Here is a 20019-nt window from a genome sequence, read left to right on the forward strand (position 1 = left end):
CAAGTGGGTATATTTTAATTCATTGCGGCACAGAGTAGCACACACGTACTTTCACAATAAAATTTTAATTTTTTCATCACTGTAATTTTCTTATCATTTATATGATTGACGCAAAATGAGTTTCTGTAGCGCGCACCTATTCAATGCATATTTCTAGAAACGAGCTTGCCATGGACCAACTATCCCACATGTTATGCACCGTAAGCTGTTGTTGATGTTTAGAGAGCCAGAGTATTTTTTCCTATGAAGAGGGAAACACGAGCTTCTGTTCAACTATATTTGAGTGCTCAAACTTCTTGCTGATGAATTCATATATGAGACTACGGCTATATGTGCGGACTTGAAAATGACCAGCTAGATGCTTAAACCATATTATGACCAGCTGGCAGGCAAGTCTATGTCAACAGGTGGTCCTCTCTTTCAAACCATCTGTAATGACTCTCCTAGACTCCTTCAAGTTCCATTAGAAGTTGCAAGGACAAGACAACGACAACTCTGAATCATCTCAAAGAAGGTCTATTGGATATGGCTATGATAAGAAAAGTTGTTCTAATATATGGAGACCAGTAGCACATTGCCACCGTCGCCTAGCTAAGATTTTGCAATACAATGGAGAAAACGAGGAAGGCCGATGCTCTTTATTTTGTTTCACGTTGTCTTAGGAATTACTTTTGAGTGTAACTATATTTTCGTATCAAAATATTTTTTTGATGCCACCTCTTCATTTTGCATCTTGTTGTAACTTTGATCATAAGCAGATACATACTAGATTTCATACTACAGTGCAAATCTTGTGACTTCGAACAAACGAAGCATGCACAATTAGACTATTACACTAACCAACATTGTATTACAGGGCAATTTCGCGTGCCATTTTCTATTACCACTATTGGAATGTGCATATATCTTGTGCCGTGTTTTTTATAGCTGCCTTCTTATTTGTGTTGCTCTATCGTTTCATTTGGCTGCAGGGTTTCTGAGTGTCTCGAAGTACTGTTTTACTAAGTTGTGCAACAAGTCCTAGCTTGCTATTGGGAACTGCAGTTGCTTGCATCTATTTATCCGACCCAGGTCTAGGTGAATCTGCCTCTTACCCGTGGAGACAAGCTTGATGCAGCTACTGACGTCTCCAGCCGTTGAGATTAGCATGCACCTGACCGGCGAGGAGGCGCCCCAAGGTAAAATTCTTACATCGAGTAAATTCGAGTGAATTATTTCTACTTTGAGTGCATTGGCTGTCTATTTTTGGTATTTTTTAGGTTTATAAATGGGTAGTTTCTTGTTTATTATTGAGACAAATATATATGCACATTCTCTGTGAATTTGAACATGAAATTTTGTGCATATCTGTCCTTTCATTTACTTTGATTTATCAGTTGGCAGATTTTTTTCACCAATGTTTCTCTTAACCTACAGTGAATTTGAACATCAAATTATACACATACTTAGAGTAAGTTGGAAGTCCATCTGGAATGTTTAACTTGAACACATTGGTACAGAAGTACCATCTGTGTATCGGTCTTCCTATCTAAATCATACAATTCGCTCAACCATTCCAGGTAGTAGGTTTCATTCGATGTCCACTTATAGCATCTTCATTCCAAGACTCAAATGAATTTTTTCAACACTTTGCAGAAAAGCTTCTTACGATTGTGAACGATACGCTTCTCCACTTCAAAGGAAGAGGCAAGTCCGAGTCATTTGAATCTTCAAATGGAGAGGCTGATCCTCACACATAAAGGCGATGCTGCATCAGAGTTCATTAGACACATATATATTGTTCTTGCTCCCGATCAGAATGGTAACATGATATTCTGGCAAATCTCTGTTGAACCATACTCTACATATAGCTACTTTTTTTTGTCTGTATTTTACTTCGTACATTGATCTTGCGTTTGTAGCTACACCAGCACTTGTTCAAGATAATTGTGGTTAAGTTCTAATTCATTACCTGCTGAATACAAAGTCAATGTAAGCCTAACTTATTACCATTCCAGCTATGTATGTTTCTATGACTAATGCCATCAGGCGCCTGATTGGCATGCACCTGACCGGCGAGGAGGCGCCCCATGGGGCGCCCCAACCACTAGTTTATTTCATGATGGAGAGGCCTACAGCGCGATTGCATCCAACGCGAAGGGATCTCAGCCTATATAAAAGTGAGAAGCTACTCGCTAGCTCGCTGCACACGACTACACCTAGTTAAGGCGCTGAAGGAAGCAGATAAGCATGGCTGAATCTGCCGTTTCCTGTGATGCCAGCCGCAAGCTTCCTCACGTGGCCATCTTCCTCACGTGGCATCGTTTTCATATATATAAATATAGTAGTATATCGGTCAACGGTCATAGACCAGAGGATCAATTACAGATCGTTCACGGTACAAAATGGTTAGGGGCTGAACTAATCTATTCCTACTATATTAACATGATGCTAGCACATATATTATCATAGCATATGAATGAAGGAGGTGGCGTTTTGGCTCATAGGAGCAAATGCTCCCATTATACAAAATAATTAAAAAACAATTTTAAAAATGTCAAAAAATTCCGACATAAATTTTTTGGTGTACATCATGACATTCTTTGTTAGTGCACAAGTTTTCATGGAGAAACAATATTTTATGTGGCGTGTACAAAAAAGACAAAAAAATATCCTGTACGTAGTCGTGTTATAGCATCAAAATTTGTCTTTTTTACAGGAGCCACAAATTTTTTTAGTTTCTTTTGAAAACTTGTGCACGAACATAAAATTGTGTAGATGTACATGAAAAATTTTACTTTAGAATTTTTTGACACTTCGAAATGTAGATTCACATAGTGGGAGCAAATGCTCCTATGAGCCAAAGTGAATATCCCATGAATATATACATTACTTATCGTAGAAGTATGTGTACATACGACATACGACCTATTGGCTAGTTGATCAATCATGGTTAACTGCCCCGTTTATATATATACTTAGGGAGCGTCTAGAGATCAGTCGTCTGAGACTTAATAAGTCTAAGTCGCTGACATCAGTAGCTTATTAAGCCGTGTACTATTTTAATTTTGGCGTCCAGTTTTGTGCGTTCGTATTTTTCACTAGAAAAAATAATCTGTGCAACCATTTAAGACATAAGAAAAATCTTAGTAGCAATTTACGTGTAACTGGAAAAAACTCAGTTGCAATCCACATGTAAGTGGAAATTCTTAGTTGCGACGCATGCGTAACTGGAAAAATCTGAATTGCAACCCACATGTATGTGGAAATTCTTAGTTGCAACATATACGTAACTGGAAAAATCTCAGTTGCAACGCTCATGCAATTGGAAAAAAAAATATCGGTTGCAACCCACATGTAAGTGGAAATTCTTAGTTACGACGAAAAATTCTTAGTTGCAACCCACATGTATGTGGAAATTCTTAGTTGCAACATATGCAACTAAAAAAGTCTCAGTTGCAACGCTCATGCAATTGGAAAAACAAAATCAGTTGCAACTCACGTGTAGCTGAAAAAACCTCAGTTGCAACCCACGTGCAACTGGAAATATGTCGTTTGCAACACACGCGCAACTGAAATGCGCGGTAAGCGGTTCCATGGGAGAGAGAAAGACGCCTTATAGATAGGAACCGTCACCACGAGCCCACTTCACAAAACCCGCAAAAAACAAGAGCCCGCTACGCATCGGGCCAACAACAACACAAACACACACAAACAACCCAAAAGTCAGAGCACGAATCTACAAGCACAAAATACTAATCTTCAAAAGCTCGACTTAAACTTATTAAGTACTACCTCCGTTTCAAGGAATAAGGCGCTCTCGTTTTACGAGTTTTTTGTTTGACCAAGAATTACTTTAAATAGATAAAGATTGTTTGTATGAAAGTAGCATCATTAAAAAGTTCTTTTCAATATGAATCCAACGATACTATATACATATAATATAATTAAGATTTTGGTGCTCAACTTTTATGGTCAAAATTTACCTTGAAATACGTGTGAGCCTTATTCATTGAAACGGTATAAGTCACCTGATTTACACCAAATCCGTACCCCAGCCCGCCTATATAGTATATACAACCGAGAATCACATGACCACATCGATCAAGCCGCTGAAGAGAGCAGATAAGCATGGCTCAAGCTGAGCTGCCTCACGTGGCCATCTTCCCGCTCATGGCGAGAGGCCACACCATCCCGCTGACCCAACTCGCACACGTCCTCCTCCGCCGGCGCCTCGCCTCCGTGACCTTCTTCACCACCCCAGGCAACGCGGCCTTCGTACGGTCCCTCCTGCCTGCCGGCGCCGACGTCGTCGAGCTCCCGTTCCCAGCCTCGCAGGGCGCGGAGAACGTGGAGGGTGTCGCGTCGGCGTCCGCCTTCGCCGACTTCGCCGAGTCCACGCTGGCGCTGCAGCCGCGCTTCGAGGAGGCGCTCGCCTCCATGCGCCCCGCGGCCAGCCTGCTGATCGCCGACCCGTTCATGTATTGGACCGCAGCGTCGGCGGCCGCGCTCGGCGTCCCCAGGGTGTCGTTCCTGGGCACGTCCGCCTTCGCGCACGTCATGCGGGAGTCGTTCGTGCGTGACATGCCTGGTTTCGACGGCACCGGTGACGGTACCTACACGGTGCCGGAGTTCCCCGACGTCAAGTTCTTGCTCGCCGACGTCCCTCCACCCCCCGTCTCGATGCTACCCCTTGACGCGAAGATGGCGATGGCGGTCGCCGGAAGCCGCGGCGTGATCATGAACACCTTCGACGGGCTAGAGAGCCGGTACATCGAGCGCTGGAACCGGCACATCGGGCCCAGGGCCTGGCCCCTCGGCCCGCTACGCCTAGCCCGGGAATGTTCCGCCGACGTCGACGATCATGTCGCCGTCAATGGCACGGAGCCCTCGTGGTTGCAGTGGCTGGACGAGAAGGCAGCGGCCGGCCAGTCCGTGCTCTTCGTGGCGCTTGGGACGCTGCTGGCAGTACCAGAGGCGCAGCTCAGGGAGGTGGCGCGCGGGCTGGAGGAGGCGCAGGTGAACTTCCTATGGGCGCTGCGGTCAGAAGATGATAGCGTCGGCGGCCTTGGGACAGGATTCGAGGAGCGGGTCCGAGGGAGGGGCATGGTGACGAGAGGGTGGGTGAACCAGCAGGCAATCCTGCAGCACGAATGTGTTGCAGGATTTCTAAGCCACTGCGGGTGGAACTCGGTGCTGGAGAGCGTCAGCGCCGGCGTGCCGTTGGCGGCGTGGCCCATGGAGTTTGACCAGCCGTTCAACGCGAAGTTGGTCGTCGACGAACTAAGGGTCGGCGTCAGCGTGAAGAGAAGTGGTGAAACCGTTAGAGAAGGGCTGGTTAAGAGCGAGGAGATTTCGAGGGCGGTGCGGGAGATAATGCTAGGGGAGGCAAGTGTGCCGGCGGCGAAGAACGCGGCGGTTCTGGCAGGGCAGGCACGGCGTGCCGTTTCCGCTGGTGGTTCGTCGTGGAGAATGGTGGCGGAGATGATTGGTGAGCTGTGTGTGACAGCCGAGCCGACAGCCAGGGCTACCAAGGGGCTAGTAGGTGGTGACAAATCTGTGGCATGGAAACATACGAAGAATGTAGCGGCAGTCGGCAACTAGCACCAAAAGGAAATAAATTAGATTGTTTTTCAGTGTGTTTTCGGCACGGTGAGACGGCGGTTACCTATCCTCGTTCCGATGATACATCTAGCGCTAAGGGAAGCCCCTGAAGTTATGTGCCCAGCGGATCTCCTAGGATCTCGTCAGTTTTTATATTCGTCGATGTCGTTTCGTGTAAGTATTTTCAATCTAGGTTTATCATCGTTAGTGATGGTTGTTGCTTTAGTGCATTAGTCCTTTGAAATCTTAACACGATGACTTTCTGTCTGTCTACTAGAACAAGATTTACTACGAAAAGCTTTGCCGCGCTCCGGTGATGGAGGGGCGATGACGATGGTGCGCGTTGGGCTCATGCTAGTGTCCATATATTCTTCGCTATGTGTTCCAAGTACCTACTTGTATTTTTATTATTTTTTGGTCTATTTGTACTACGGTTGTTGATTATTAATAGATCGGTGCAATTTTTGCAAAAAAAGTTTGAAAGTTCAGGTGTGACGGGGAACTAAGCTACAGGGTACCCTGAGTTCCGCATAGCCAAGGCGAGTATAGGGAGCAACCATAACCATCACTGGCTTCCGGAATCCAAGAGAAGAAACATGAGTCGCTCCCTAACTGCCCTAGGAGGATAAGGGGTAGAAAGGGAAGAAGAACAAGCAAAACAGGCCATGCAAGGACTATGTGACAAGGTATTAACTTATCAATGCCTACGAGTTGTAGACTAGGGTTTAGTTGAAAGTAGAGGGCAAGTAGATCTCGAAGGTTTCAGCCGAAAAGTACTCGACGATTACGAACTAGGGTTTGAGAAACAATGATTCGATGATCTCTTTGTCCCTCGACCCCCCCTTATATAGGAGGTGGTGTCGAGGGATTCATATCGTACAAGTAACAGAGTTCGGGTAGGTTTCTAACTCCTCCCGCAAGATTACAAAGATTACTTCCTATTACAACTCTAGCTTTCCTTAACAATATCTTGGGCTTCCGAATCTTCTTATTCTTCGAGTAGTGGGCCTTCAGTAAACCCCGGGTACTATCTTCGGCGAGGCCCATTGGGGATGCCTATGTCGATAGCCCCGAGATTTTGCTTGAATCGTAGAGTCAGGGAAAATCTCCACTGTTTATTTTTACTCGACAACGTAAACTTTTCTATATTTCTTCATATAAATTTCTATATTGTACAGGGATAATGGTAGTTGGGGCTAGTTCATCTGACGGATCAGGTACTAGTTAACTGCTCTAGTGGCAATCCGCAAAAACCTACTTCAAAATCACGTCCCTGGACATGATTTCGGGATACTGGTGCAAACTTCGACAGGTGCCGCTTAAGGTCTTACCATTCTATCGAGTCCCAGTCATATTTATCGGGTACCTAACGCGTCCGTTAGGATTTTTCTTCGTATCTGTTGATACGGATAAAAGTAGCAAACCGACGTCAGAGACGGCGCCATGCCTCACAGAATAGATCTGGGGTCTTACCTTCGCAAAGTTTTGCGGCATTCAGAAATTGATCGCAACTTCGGCGTTCTGAGAATATATTGTCGAGTGCTTATTCGGCTGATGGAATGGCACATTTTATTGAGTCAAAGATGACTTATATTGCTCTCCGATGGGAGTATATGCAGAGTTATTTATAACTCGAAATATACTCTTTTGCTTTTCTATCTTTCTTCTTTTCATTACTTTGTCTTCCTTTCTTTTTTATAATTTCATCGGGCACGCGAACAGCGTTCCCGATGGGAGTAGCCCCGAGGCTACAGCCAAGGACTTGTGCTTGGTTGTAGGCTCCACACTTTATGCCGCTATATTTTCTTTCTCTCCCGAAGTTTTATAATTTCTCGGGTGCGCGAACAGCGCTCCCGATGGGAGTAGCCCCGAGGCTATGAACAAATATTTGTATTTGATCATAGGCTCACGCCATTTCTATTTTGTCTTTCTTGATCTTTTCATTTTTCCAAAGTAGCCCCCGAGCATTTGACCAAAAACTTGTATTTGATCAAAGGCTCTCCAATATTTTTGCATGTCGCTTTTTGATGCAGCTGTTGAGTCGAATTTTTCTTTCTGCCAAGGTGACGTTATTGCTGACGATAGCCACGATTGTAAGTCCAAAAATCGCGAGAAGTTTTTCTCCCGCTGCCTTGCGGGCCCAATTTATCCATTATCTTGACACGTCGTATAGGTGGGGGACACACGTCCTCCGCTTTTCCTGGCGCACGTACCGTAACTTCTTCAGTGTTAAAATACTTTTTTACCCTTGTTGCCACGTGGCTATCATCTGTCACACATTTTCCTTATCCAACGGTTCGTCGTTTCACCGCACCCCTATATAAGATCGTCTTCTTCCTCCTTGAGCACTTCCGCTCGCGCCGTCCTCCTTCTCTCATCTGCAAATTTCCTCCTGCGATCCACAACCTCTTAAGCTCCTCGCCTCCAAACTGCAAACCCTGCGCCATTGTTGATGCCACCGCGTCGATTGACAAGGCACAGCACGCCGGAATCCTCCATGGCCGCCGTGGATCTTGGGGCGGCGGAGTGGGAAAGATCGAAAATTTCCACTCAAGACATCAACATGCTGAAGAAGCTGGGGATCAGCAAGAAACCCAAGGCATTGTGCTTCCCCAGTGAGGAGAGCTACCCAACCCCTCCAATGGGGTACCGGGTTAGTTTTGTCGATCACCTCATCCGCGGTCTGTCCGCCCCCATTCATCCTTTTCTCCGTGGACTGCTTTTTATCTACGGTCTGCAACTCCACCACCTCACGCCAAACTCCATTCTTCACATCTCCATTTTCATCACTCTTTGCGAGGCCTTCCTTGGCGTCCAGCCCTAGCCGGGCGCTATGGAAGCGCATTTTCTTCTGCCGCCGTAATGGCTCGCCCAATGTCGCCTATAATATAGGCGGCGTTGTAATTTCTGTTCGGCCCACTGTTGACTACTTCGACGTCAAGCTTCCTGACTCAGTTCAAGGATGGCGCAAGAAGTGGTTGTACATTCAGGAGGAGAACCATGGATGTGCGGAGGACAACATCCCTCCTTTTGATGGCGCCGAGAAAATCTTTCGCCGCCGCTCCTGGGACGCGGAGGCCACCGAAGAAGAAAGGGCGTCGACAGAAACCTTGATGGCTCGTATCCACGAGTTGCAAAATACTCGCGGCAAAGAGTTATCGGGTGTCCAAATCACTGCATACTTTCTTAGGACTAGAGTGCAACCGCTTCAGGCTCGCAAATATCCTCTCTGGAAATATGTGATACGTCTCCAACGTATCGATAATTTCTTGTGTTCCATGCCACATTATTGATGTTATCTACATGTTTTATGCACACTTTATGTCATATTCGTGCATTTTCTGGAACTAACCTATTAACAAGATGCCGAAGTGCCAGTTCCTGTTTTCTGCTGTTTTTGGTTTCAGAAATCCTAGTAACGAAATATTCTCGGAATCGGACGAAATCAACGCCAAAGTTCCTATTTTCACCGGAAGCATCCAGAACACCCGGGAAGGACCGAGAGGGGGGCACCGGGCCCCCGGACCCTAGGCCGGCGCGGCCCAGGCCCCGGCCGCGCCGCCCTATGGTGTCGTCGCCCCTTCGACCTTCCTGCGCCGCCTCTCCGCCTATAAAAAGCCCCCGGATCGGAGAACCCGATACCAATTGACGAAACCCACGTAAACCTGCCGGAGCCGCCGCCATCGCGAAGCCAAGATCCGGGGGACAGGATCTCCGTTCCGGCACCCTGCCGGAGCGGGGAAGTGCCCCGGAAGGCTTCTCCATCGACACCGCTGCCATCTCCACCGCCATCTTCATCACCGCTGCTGCTCCCATGAGGAGGGAGTAGTTCTCCATCGAGGCTCGGGGCTGTACCGGTAGCTATGTGGTTCATCTCTCTCCTATGTAGTTCAATACAATAAACTCATGAGCTGCCCTACATGATTGAGATTCATATGATGATGCTTGTAATCTAGATGTCATTATGCTAGTCAAGTGAGTTTTACTTATGTGATCTCCGGAGACTCCTCGTCCCACGTGTGTAAAGGTGACAGTGTGTGCACCGTGTGGGTCTCTTAGGCTAGATTTCACGGAATACTTATTCACCTGTTGAATGGCATAGTGAGGTGCTTATTTATATCTCTTTATGATTGCAGCATGTTGTATCACAATTTATCCATGTGCTACTCTAGTGATTTGTTATTAAAGTAGTTTATTCCTCCTGCATGTGTGCAAAGGTGACGGTGCGTGCACCGTGTTAGTACTTGGTTTATGCTATGATCATGATCTCTTGTAGATTATGGAGTTAACTATTGCTATGATAATATTGATGTGATCTATTCCTCCTACATATGCATGAAGGTGACAGGTGTGCATGCTATGCTAGTACTTGGTTTAGTAGCGTTGATCTATCTTACACTGAAGGTTACTTAAACATGAGCATTATTGTGGAGCTTGTTAACTCCGGCATTGAGGGTTCGTGTAATCCTACGCAATGTGTTCATCATCCAACAAAAGTGTAGAGTATGCATTTATCTATTCTGTTATGTGATCAATGTTGAGAGTGTCCACTAGTGAAAGTGTAATCCCTAGGCCTTGTTCCTAAATACTGCTGAGTTACTACTGCTTGTTTACTGTTTTACTGAGTTACTACTGCTACAATACCACCACCATCCACTACACGCCAAGCACTTTTCTGGCACCGTTGCTACTGCTCATACTTATTTATACCACCTGTATTTCACTATCTCTTCGCCGAACTAGTGCACCTATTAGGTGTGTTGGGGACACAAGAGACTTCTTGCTTTGTGGTTGCGGGGTTGCATGAGAGGGATATCTTTGACCTCTTCCTCCCTGAGTTCGATAAACCTTGGGTATCCACTTAAGGGAAACTTGCTGCTGTTCTACAAACCTCTCGCTCTTGGAGGCCCAACACTGTCTACAAGAATAGAAGCTCCCGTAGACATCAAGCACTTTTACGGCGCCGTTGCCGGGGAGGAAAGGTAAAAGGCTCTCATACTACGGTCCCAGGTAAAGTATTTTTCTGGCGCCGTCGTGTGTGTGCTCGAAGCTATTTCCTTTAGATCCTGCAATTGCATCTTGTTGTTTCTTGTTTGTTTACACTAGTTTGGCATAATGTACAAGAGTGAGCTTCTTATTCTATTTCCTGATTTAAAACATGGATTGTTTGATGCGAAAATTAAAAAACCTATGAAATCTTCTTTGCACGCTGGTAGTAATATTAGTATGAACGCTTTGAACACCATTGTTGACAATAATATAGAAAGTTCTAAGCTTGGGGAAGCTGGTTTTCATGATATTTTTAGTCCCCCAAGCATTGAGGAGAAAATTTTCTTTGATGATACTTTGCCTCCTATTTATGATGATTATAATGATAGTGGTCTTTTGGTGCCACCTACTATGGAGAGTGAATTTGATTATGATTATAATATGCCTCCTACACTTGATGAGAATAATAATGATAGCTACTTTGTTGAATTTGCTCCCACTACAACTAATAAAACTGATTATGCTTATGTTGGGAGTAGTAATAATTTTGTGCATGAGACTCATGATAAGAATGTTTCATTTGATAGTTATATTGTTGAGTTTGCTCATGTTGCTACTGAAAGTTATTATGAGAGGGGAAAATATGGTTGTAGAAATTTTCATGTTACTAAAACACCTCTCTATGTGCTGAAATTTTTGAAGCTACACTTGTTTTATCTTCCTATGCTTGTTACTTTGCTCTTCATGAACTTGTTTATTTACAAGATTCCCTTGCATAGGAAGCATGTTAGACTTAAATTTGTTTCAAATTTGCCTCTTGATGCTCTCTTTTGCTTCAAATACTATTTCTTGCGAGTGCATCATTAAAACTGCTGAGCCCATCTTAACGGCTATAAAGAAAGAACTTCTTGGGAGATAACCCATGTGTTATTTTGCTACAGTACTTTGTTTTATATTTGTGTCTTGGAAGTTGTTTACTACTGTAGCAACCTCTCCTTATCTTAGTTTTGTGTTTTGTTGTGCCAAGTAAAGTCTTTGATAGTAAAGTAAGTACTAGATTTGGATTACTGCGCAGAAACAGATTTCTTTGCTGTCACGAATCTGGGTCTAATTCTCTGTAGGTAACTCAGAAAATTATGCCAATTTACGTGAGTGATCCTCAGATATGTACGCAACTTTCATTCAATTTGAGCATTTTCGTTTGAGCAAGTCTGGTGGCCTAATAAAATCCATCTTTACGGACTGTTCTGTTTTGACAGATTCTGCCTTTTATTTCGCATTGCCTCTTTTGCTATGTTGGATGAATTTCTTTGATCCATTAATGTCCAGTAGCTTTATGCAATGTCCAGAAGTGTTAAGAATGATTGTGTCACCTCTGAACATGTGAATTTTTATTGTCCACTAACCCTCTAATGAGTTGTTTCGAGTTTGGTGTGGAGGAAGTTTTCAAGGGTCAAGAGAGGAGGATGATATACTATGATCAAGGAGAGTGAAAGCTCTAAGCTTGGGGATGCACCCGGTGGTTCACCCCTGCATATATCAAGAAGACTCAAGCGTCTAAGCTTGGGGATGCCCAAGGCATCCCCTTCTTCATCGACAAAATTATCAGGTTCCTTCTCTTGAAACTATATTTTTATTCGGTCACATCTTATGTGCTTTTTCTTGGAGCGTCTGTTTGTTTGCTTTTGTTTTTGTTTGTGTTTGAATAAATTGGATTACATCATGCTTGTGTGGGAGAGAGACACGCTCCGCTGGTTCGTATGAACACATGTGTTCTTAGCTCATAATATTCATGGCGAAGTTTCCTCTTCGTTAAATTGTTATATGGTTGGAATTGGAAAATGATACATGTAGTAATTGCTATAAATGTCTTGGGTAATGTGATACTTGGCAATTGTTGTGCTCATGTTTAAGCTCTTGCATCATATGCTTTGCACCCATTAATGAAGAAATACATAGAGCATGCTAAAATTTGGTTTGCATAATTGGTCTCTCTAAGGTCTAGATAATTTCTAGTAAGGTGTTTGAACAACAAGGAAGACGATGTATAGTCTTATAATACTTGTAATATGTCTTTTATGTGAGTTTTGCTGTACTAGTTCATCCTTGTGTTTGCCTCAAACAACCTTGCTAGCCTAAACCTTGTATCGAGAGGGAATACTTCTCATGCATCCAAATACTTGAGCCAACACTATGCCATTTGTGTCCACCATACCTACCTACTACATGGTATTTCTCCGCCATTCCAAAGTAAATTGCTTGAGTGCTACCTTTAAACAATTCAAAATTTATTACCTCTTATTTGTGTCAATGTTTTATAGCTCATGAGGAAGTATGTGGTGTTTATCTTTCAATCTTGTTGGGCAACTTTCACCAATGGACTAGTGGCTTCGTCCGCTTATCCAATAATTTTGCAAAAAGAGCTGGCAATGGGATTCCCGATCCCAAATTAATTAACCAAAAATAGACACTCCTCCATGGTATGTGATTGTTGGACGGCACCCGAAGGATTCGGTTAGCCATGGCTTGTGTAAGCAAAGGTTGGGAGGAGTGTCATCATAATAAAACTAAAATAAAAAGGTACTCCTTCATGGTATGAGATTGTTGGCAGGCACCCGAGGATTCGGTTAGCCATGGTTTGTGAAAGAAAGGTTGGAAGGAGTGCCACCCAAAAATAAAATAAAATGGGAGCCGCTCTTTGAAGGTTTGCTTGGCAAGGGGGTTAGAGTACCCGCTACCATTCGTTGACAACAACATACACCTCTCAAAACTTTATTTTTATGCTCTCTTTATGTTTTCAAAATCAAAGCTCTAGCACAAATATAGCAATCGATGCTTTCCTCTTTGAAGGACCATTCTTTTATTTTCATTGTTGAGTCGGTTCACCTATTTCTCTCCATCTCAAGAAGCAAACACTTGTGTGAAGCTGTGCATTGATTCTTACATATTTGCATATTGCACTTGTTATATTGCTTTGCATTGACAATTATCCATGAGATATACATGTTATAAGTTGAAAGCAACCGCTGAAACTTCATCTTCCTTTGTGTTGCTTCAATGCCTTTACTTTGAATTATTGCTTTATGAGTTAACTCTTATGCAAGACTTATTGATGCTTGTCTTGAAGTGCTATTCATGAAAAGTCTTTGCTTTATGATTCAGTTGTTTACCCATGTCATATACATTGTTTTGATCGCTGCATTCACTACATATGCTATACAAATAGTATGATCAAGGTTATGATGGCATGTCACTCCAGAAATTATCTTTGCTATCGTTTTACCTGCTCGGGACGAGCAGAACTAAGCTTGGGGATGCTGATACGTCTCCAACGTATCGATAATTTCTTGTGTTCCATGCCACATTATTGATGTTATCTACATGTTTTATGCACACTTTATGTCATATTCGTGCATTTTACGGAACTAACCTATTAACAAGATGCCGAAGTGCCAGTTCCTGTTTTCTGCTGTTTTTGGTTTCAGAAATCCTAGTAACGAAATATTCTCGGAATCGGACGAAATCAACGCCAAAGTTCCTATTTTCATCGGAAGCATCCAGAACACCCGGGAAGGACCAGAGGGGGGGCACTGGGCCCCCAGACCCTAGGCCGGCGCGGCCCAGGCCCTGGCCGCGCCGCCCTATGGTGTCGTCGCCCCTTCGACCTTCCTGCGCCGCCTCTCCGCCTATAAAAAGCCCCTGGATCAGAAAACCCGATACCAATTGACGAAACCCACAGAAACCTGCCAGAGCCGCCGCCATCGCGAAGCCAAGATCTGGGGGACAGGATCTCTGTTCCGGCACCCTGCCGGAGCGGGGAAGTGCCCCGGAAGGCTTCTCCATCGACACCGCTGCCATCTCCACCGCCATCTTCATCACCGCTGCTGCTCCCATGAGGAGGAGTAGTTCTCCATCGAGGCTCGGGGCTGTACCGGTAGCTATGTGGTTCATCTCTCTCCTATGTAGTTCAATACAATAAACTCATGAGCTGCCCTACATGATTGAGATTCATATGATGATGCTTGTAATCTAGATGTCATTATGCTAGTCAAGTGAGTTTTACTTATGTGATCTCCGGAGACTCCTCGTCCCACGTGTGTAAAGGTGACGAGTGTGTGCACCGTGTGGGTCTCTTAGGCTAGATTTCACGGAATACTTATTCACTTGTTGAATGGCATAGTGAGGTGCTTATTTATATCTCTTTATGATTGCAGCATGTTGTATCACAATTTATCCATGTGCTACTCTAGTGATTTGTTATTAAAGTAGTTTATTCCTCCTGCATGTGTGCAAAGGTGACAGTGCGTGCACCGTGTTAGTACTTGGTTTATGCTATGATCATGATCTCTTGTAGATTATGGAGTTAACTATTGCTATGATAATATTGATGTGATCTATTCCTCCTACATATGCATGAAGGTGACGAGTGTGCATGCTATGCTAGTACTTGGTTTAGTAGCGTTGATCTATCTTACACTGAAGGTTACTTAAACATGAGCATTATTGTGGAGCTTGTTAACTCCGGCATTGAGGGTTCGTGTAATCCTACGCAATGTGTTCATCATCCAACAAAAGTGTAGAGTATGCATTTATCTATTCTGTTATGTGATCAATGTTGAGAGTGTCCACTAGTGAAAGTGTAATCCCTAGGCCTTGTTCCTAAATACTGCTGAGTTACTACTGCTTGTTTCTTGTTTCTTCGAGTTACTACTCGCTACAATACCACCACCATCCACTACACGCCAAGCACTTTTCCGGCACCGTTGCTACTGCTCATACTTATTTATACCACCTGTATTTCACTATCTCTTCGCCGAACTAGTGCACCTATTAGGTGTGTTGGGGACACAAGAGACTTCTTGCTTTGTGGTTGCGGGGTTGCATGAGAGGGATATCTTTGACCTCTTCCTCCCTGAGTTCGATAAACCTTGGGTATCCACTTAAGGGAAACTTGCTGCTGTTCTACAAACCTCTGCTCTTGGAGGCCCAACACTGTCTACAAGAATAGAAGCTCCCGTAGACATCAATATGCCGGCGACAAGGACGTAGATCGGATGTCGGTGAATTTGGAGGTCAAGGATTTAGAAAGACTTGTCCAAAAAAATTCATCTCTCAGCAAAAAAGATGCTGTCCCTTCTTCTTGCCGTGTGACACCATTCAGCGCCGCCAATCCACTTCCCAAGGTAATCTTTGTCTATTGTCTTGTTGTTGCTTTGCTATCTTTTTTGTAACTTCTTTTCTGACATCTCTCCCTGTTTTATTTTGCACAGAATCATCCAGACCTTGTCTCGCTTCCTCCTCTTCCTGAAGGTGGAGAAGTCGAAGAAAGGGCTATTGTCACTGATGACAATCAAGAAGCTCCGTATTTTGTGAATGAACCCGTGGATTCTCGAAAATATGCGGGATCTTCCGAAGGCACTGAGTCGGCACTATCTCCTCCTCCCGCTGTTTCTCCAAAAGGCAAAAGGAAGAGGAATGACGTCGAAGATTCCGGCACTTCCAAAGCCGAAGAAGTTGATCCTTCACGTCAGAAGGCAACTTATGATCCATATCTCGCATCCCTCGTCAGCTCGTAAGTCACCTTGATTTCCCCTTATTTCTGTAGTCGAAGTTTTTTGTCTCATCTTGCTTTTTATGCTGTCGATCTTTAATCGCAGTGATGATGAGGAAGAAGTACCAACTCGTGACGTGGCTCCTCGGACGAGCGCGTCACATACTTTACTTGTTTCGGAGACGCCAATTGAAGGAGAAGAATCCTCGCCTCCTCAACAAAACGTCGTCACCACCACTCCTCCTTCAAGCCCCCTTGCTCCTTCACCAAAAAGGACAAGGGTTGAAACGATCATCGAGCCTGCCCCTCAATTGGGTAGCTCTTCTCATTCGCTCTTAGATGATGTAAGTTTTTGACTTTCCTGCTAGTATCTATATTTCCTCTGTTTACTTCTTTTTGTGCCTTCATATTTTTCTCGTACCGATATTTTCTTTCTCTATTCTTCTTTGACAGCCCATGATCAAAGAGCTTGTTCGCATTGGATCCCAATTCATTGGGTACCGTGAATATGCCAGCAGGACTGGAAGGTAACAACTTTTTCTTTGTCATTGTTTCTAATCTGCTTGCTCCTATTTTTGTCGCAATTTTGATTGTTCTTTTCTATTTTGGCGAGAGAAACTTGCGAGAGGCCAACAGGCTTGCCGACACTCTTGCTCGGAAATTGGAGCAAAGTGAAACGGCTCGCAAGAAAGCCGAACTTGATGCCAGCCAAGCAAAAGTAGAGGCTGATGAGGCCAAAGCAAAAGCTGCCAGTGTCGAAGAAGCTGCGAAGAAACTTGATGATGTTGAAGCTGCTTTAAACGAGCACAAAGCCGCACAGGACACCCGTGAAAAGGGAATCCTCAAGCGCTTGAACACACAAAATCGTCGCTTCCTCGGTAACTTTGTTGATCCCTTCTATTTTTCTTAAGACTTGCTTTCTTTTGTTTTTACTTGCTGTCAACTAACATATAATTTTTATGGCAGGTCAAACAAGCCAAGATTTTGACCTTGAGAATCCCACCAATGATCCTCGCGCTTGGCGCTTGTCTTATCTGGAATTTCATGGCCAAGAAATTCGCGAAGGCGTGGTGAATGCTGACGCGGGATTGTCGAAGTTGTTCCCCTACTTCTTCCCGAAGAAAGAGGAGCCTAAGACTTTCCTTGCCCTTGCCAAGGACTTCAATCCACCAGAGGATCTTGGACTGAAGATGCGTCAGGAGAACATGAAGGTTGTTGTTGAGAACACTATTGCCTTGGTCAGCGACGGTCAACAAGCTGTTGACTTGGATGAAGGTAGGCGACACCGAGCGAGATAGAACAATCAAAATGGAGGTCGTTGATCAAGGCAGCCAAGCCCAACACGAAGAAAATCCTGGCCTATCTCGGGATCAAGCCATCTTCAACTCCTAGCTCATCAAGGCCGGAGGTCTAGTTGAATGCCTTTGCTTTTTCTTTCCTTTGCTTTCTCTATTTCTTTTGCTTGTTGTCGCCATTTTAGCCTTGGCAACAATTACCACTGTTAGTCCCTTTGGAGAACTTCTTTTGTAATGTCCGTGTAAACTTTCTAGAAATCAATGAAATTCCTCTTGGTACTATCATTGATCCTGGGACTTTCTTTTCCGAGTTAATATTTGATAATTATTCGACCAACCCTTGCTCGCCGATGCTTCACCTGCGTCTTCCTTCTCGAAGAAAATACTAGTCGATGATAATCCCCTCGAAGGTTCTTCAAGCAAACATTTGTCGGAAGATTTGCAAGAACTTCGACAACAACTTCAATCCATGAAGAAACAAACTCTGGCAATGATGGAACAATCTCGGAAAGCGTCCGAACAAGAAAAACTTGCTCTCCAACAAGCCAAAAAGGCTATGGCTGCCAAGGATACTGCTGTATTGGAAGCAAAGGGAGCCACTACCCGAGAAAATAGCATGCTCGAGCTAATGTTGGAAGCTAGCATAGATATGTTAGGTATGTTTTTCCAACCTCACAATGCCTCCTCTTTATTTTGCTATGCCCTTCTTCAAATTTCTTGCCTTGTCGCTTAATAGGCTCGGTTTTTGATGCTGCCGCCGAAGATCGAAGAGTAAACGAGAGAACGAATCTTCTTGTCAATCTTTCCCTTAACCATGGCTGTTTATTCTGGGCCACCCCTGAACGAACCCAGCAGATTGTCAGGTTTCAAGATCGTGCTTGCCAAGTGCGCGAATTTCTCAATTTTTGCACGACAACATTAACCCTTGTTTACAAGACTTTGTTTCCTCGAAATGAGGTTCCCAAAACTCTTCCTGAATTGCTTGGAGATATTCAGAGATGCTCCCCGCATTCATAATTTTGTGCGAGCTCAATTGACTGCTGGAGCAAGGTTCGCCATGATTATGATAAATATTTGTCATCCAAAATTAGACCTGACGAAGATTGTTGCTGATTGCCTGGCCAAGAAATCGCGGCGAAAAAATGATATTGACACAATCAATGAGATGGTAACTCCTGTGGCCGAGTCGATGATAGATGAGCTTCTTCGGATGGATTCAGAATTCTTCGTCAAGGGGTCCTATGCTGAACATAAAACAACCAGAGGCTTGTCCATAGATAGTATTTTAGGCTTTGACTGATTTGTACCATATTGCAAAACCTTGTGTCTCTATCTTTTTTGATTTCTTTTTTATTTCCGAAGAAATTTGTTGTATATTGCAAAGTGCTCTATATTGTTGGAGCCCCCGAGCCTTCTGGCTAGAGTTTGTACTGTTTTTTCCATCTCGAAGATTTTTCCTTCTGTTGTTATAAGACATCCTTGTTTTTTCATTGATGGATTGCAAGCCCTCGAGTATCTTAGTGTCGGAGTTCTATATTTTTGTTGCGAGGTTCTTGGACCAGAGCAATAAGATTTTTGACGTGTACACTATATTTATAATTGTTAGCTTCCGATTTTTATATTTGGCGAGGTATTAGTGTACCAAGGCGAAATATTTCGGTAAGTCTAGTTTGTCTATATTGTACGTATTTTGAGACTTGAAGGCGTTGAGCCCCCGAGCGTGTCGAAGAATAAGAAGTATATCTCCACTATCTTTATTATATTGCAGCACCGCGAGCCCGCCTCATTAAAAACCTTTCCGGCCCCACTCGGTGCCCCGAAAAGGAAAAGAGTGCGTCCGAAAACTCGCGGGCATTTCGGTACATTGTATTTTTACACGAGAAGGACTATATTTCAGCTCTAGGCGTAGAACCGCTCGAGCTGCGCCACGTTCCGGGGGTTTTCTCGGGAACCCCTGTCTTCTTGTCCTTGATCCTGTACGCTCCTCCATCGATGACTTCCGTGACGACGTAAGGTCCCAACCATGGTGACTCGAGCTTCTCGTACTTTGCTTTGGTTGAGCCGTAGGACCAAATCGCCGACCTGGAAAGATCTCGGCCGCAATCGTCGACTGTGGTAGTTCTTCAGGTCTTGCTGGTATTTGGTGACTCGTGATAGTACTTCATCTCGAGCTTCAGCGAGTGCATCCATATCATCCTCCCGAACTTTTCGTGATGTTTCTTCGTCATACTCTGTTACTCTTGGAGAATCGTGCTCTATTTCAATTGGTAGTACGGCTTCAGCTCCGTGGACGAGGAAGAACGGGGTTTCTTGTGTCGCCGTATTTGGTGTTGTCCGGATGCTCCACAAAACACTTGGCAATTCTTCTGGCCGGGTGTGTCGAGCCTTTTCAAGCGGTCCTAGCGGACGTTTTTAATGCCATTGCGAGATGATACCATTGGCTTTCTCGACTTGACCATTAGTTTGGGGATGTGCAACCGACGCGAAGTGCAATTTGATGCCTACTTACGCACGGTACGCCTTGAACTCCTTCGACGTGAAGTTGCTTGCCATTATCTGTGACGATCTTTGTGAGGTACTCCAAATCGAAAAACGATGCCC

At 44.3% G+C, this 20019-nt stretch overlaps 1 protein-coding gene and 1 long non-coding RNA gene across 2 annotated transcripts; both read left to right on the forward strand.

Moving 5' to 3' along the window:
• The first annotated feature begins 211 nt into the window (after window positions 1-211).
• On the forward strand, window positions 212-2019 carry LOC124651076. The gene is made up of 2 exons (XR_006987269.1): window positions 212-1178; window positions 1636-2019. It is a non-coding gene; the product is annotated as an uncharacterized LOC124651076 (long non-coding RNA).
• Window positions 2020-2229: 210 nt separating this feature from the next.
• LOC124656793 (UDP-glycosyltransferase 90A1-like) lies at window positions 2230-5583 on the forward strand. Its single transcript, XM_047195476.1, has 2 exons — window positions 2230-2263; window positions 4121-5583. Exons 1-2 carry the CDS (start codon window positions 2230-2232, stop codon window positions 5581-5583), a joined length of 1497 nt encoding a protein of 498 aa, XP_047051432.1.
• The last annotated feature ends 14436 nt before the right edge of the window (window positions 5584-20019 follow it).

This window comes from Lolium rigidum, chromosome 5, assembly GCF_022539505.1.
Source record: "Lolium rigidum isolate FL_2022 chromosome 5, APGP_CSIRO_Lrig_0.1, whole genome shotgun sequence".
Classification (NCBI taxonomy): Eukaryota; Viridiplantae; Streptophyta; class Magnoliopsida; order Poales; family Poaceae; genus Lolium; species Lolium rigidum.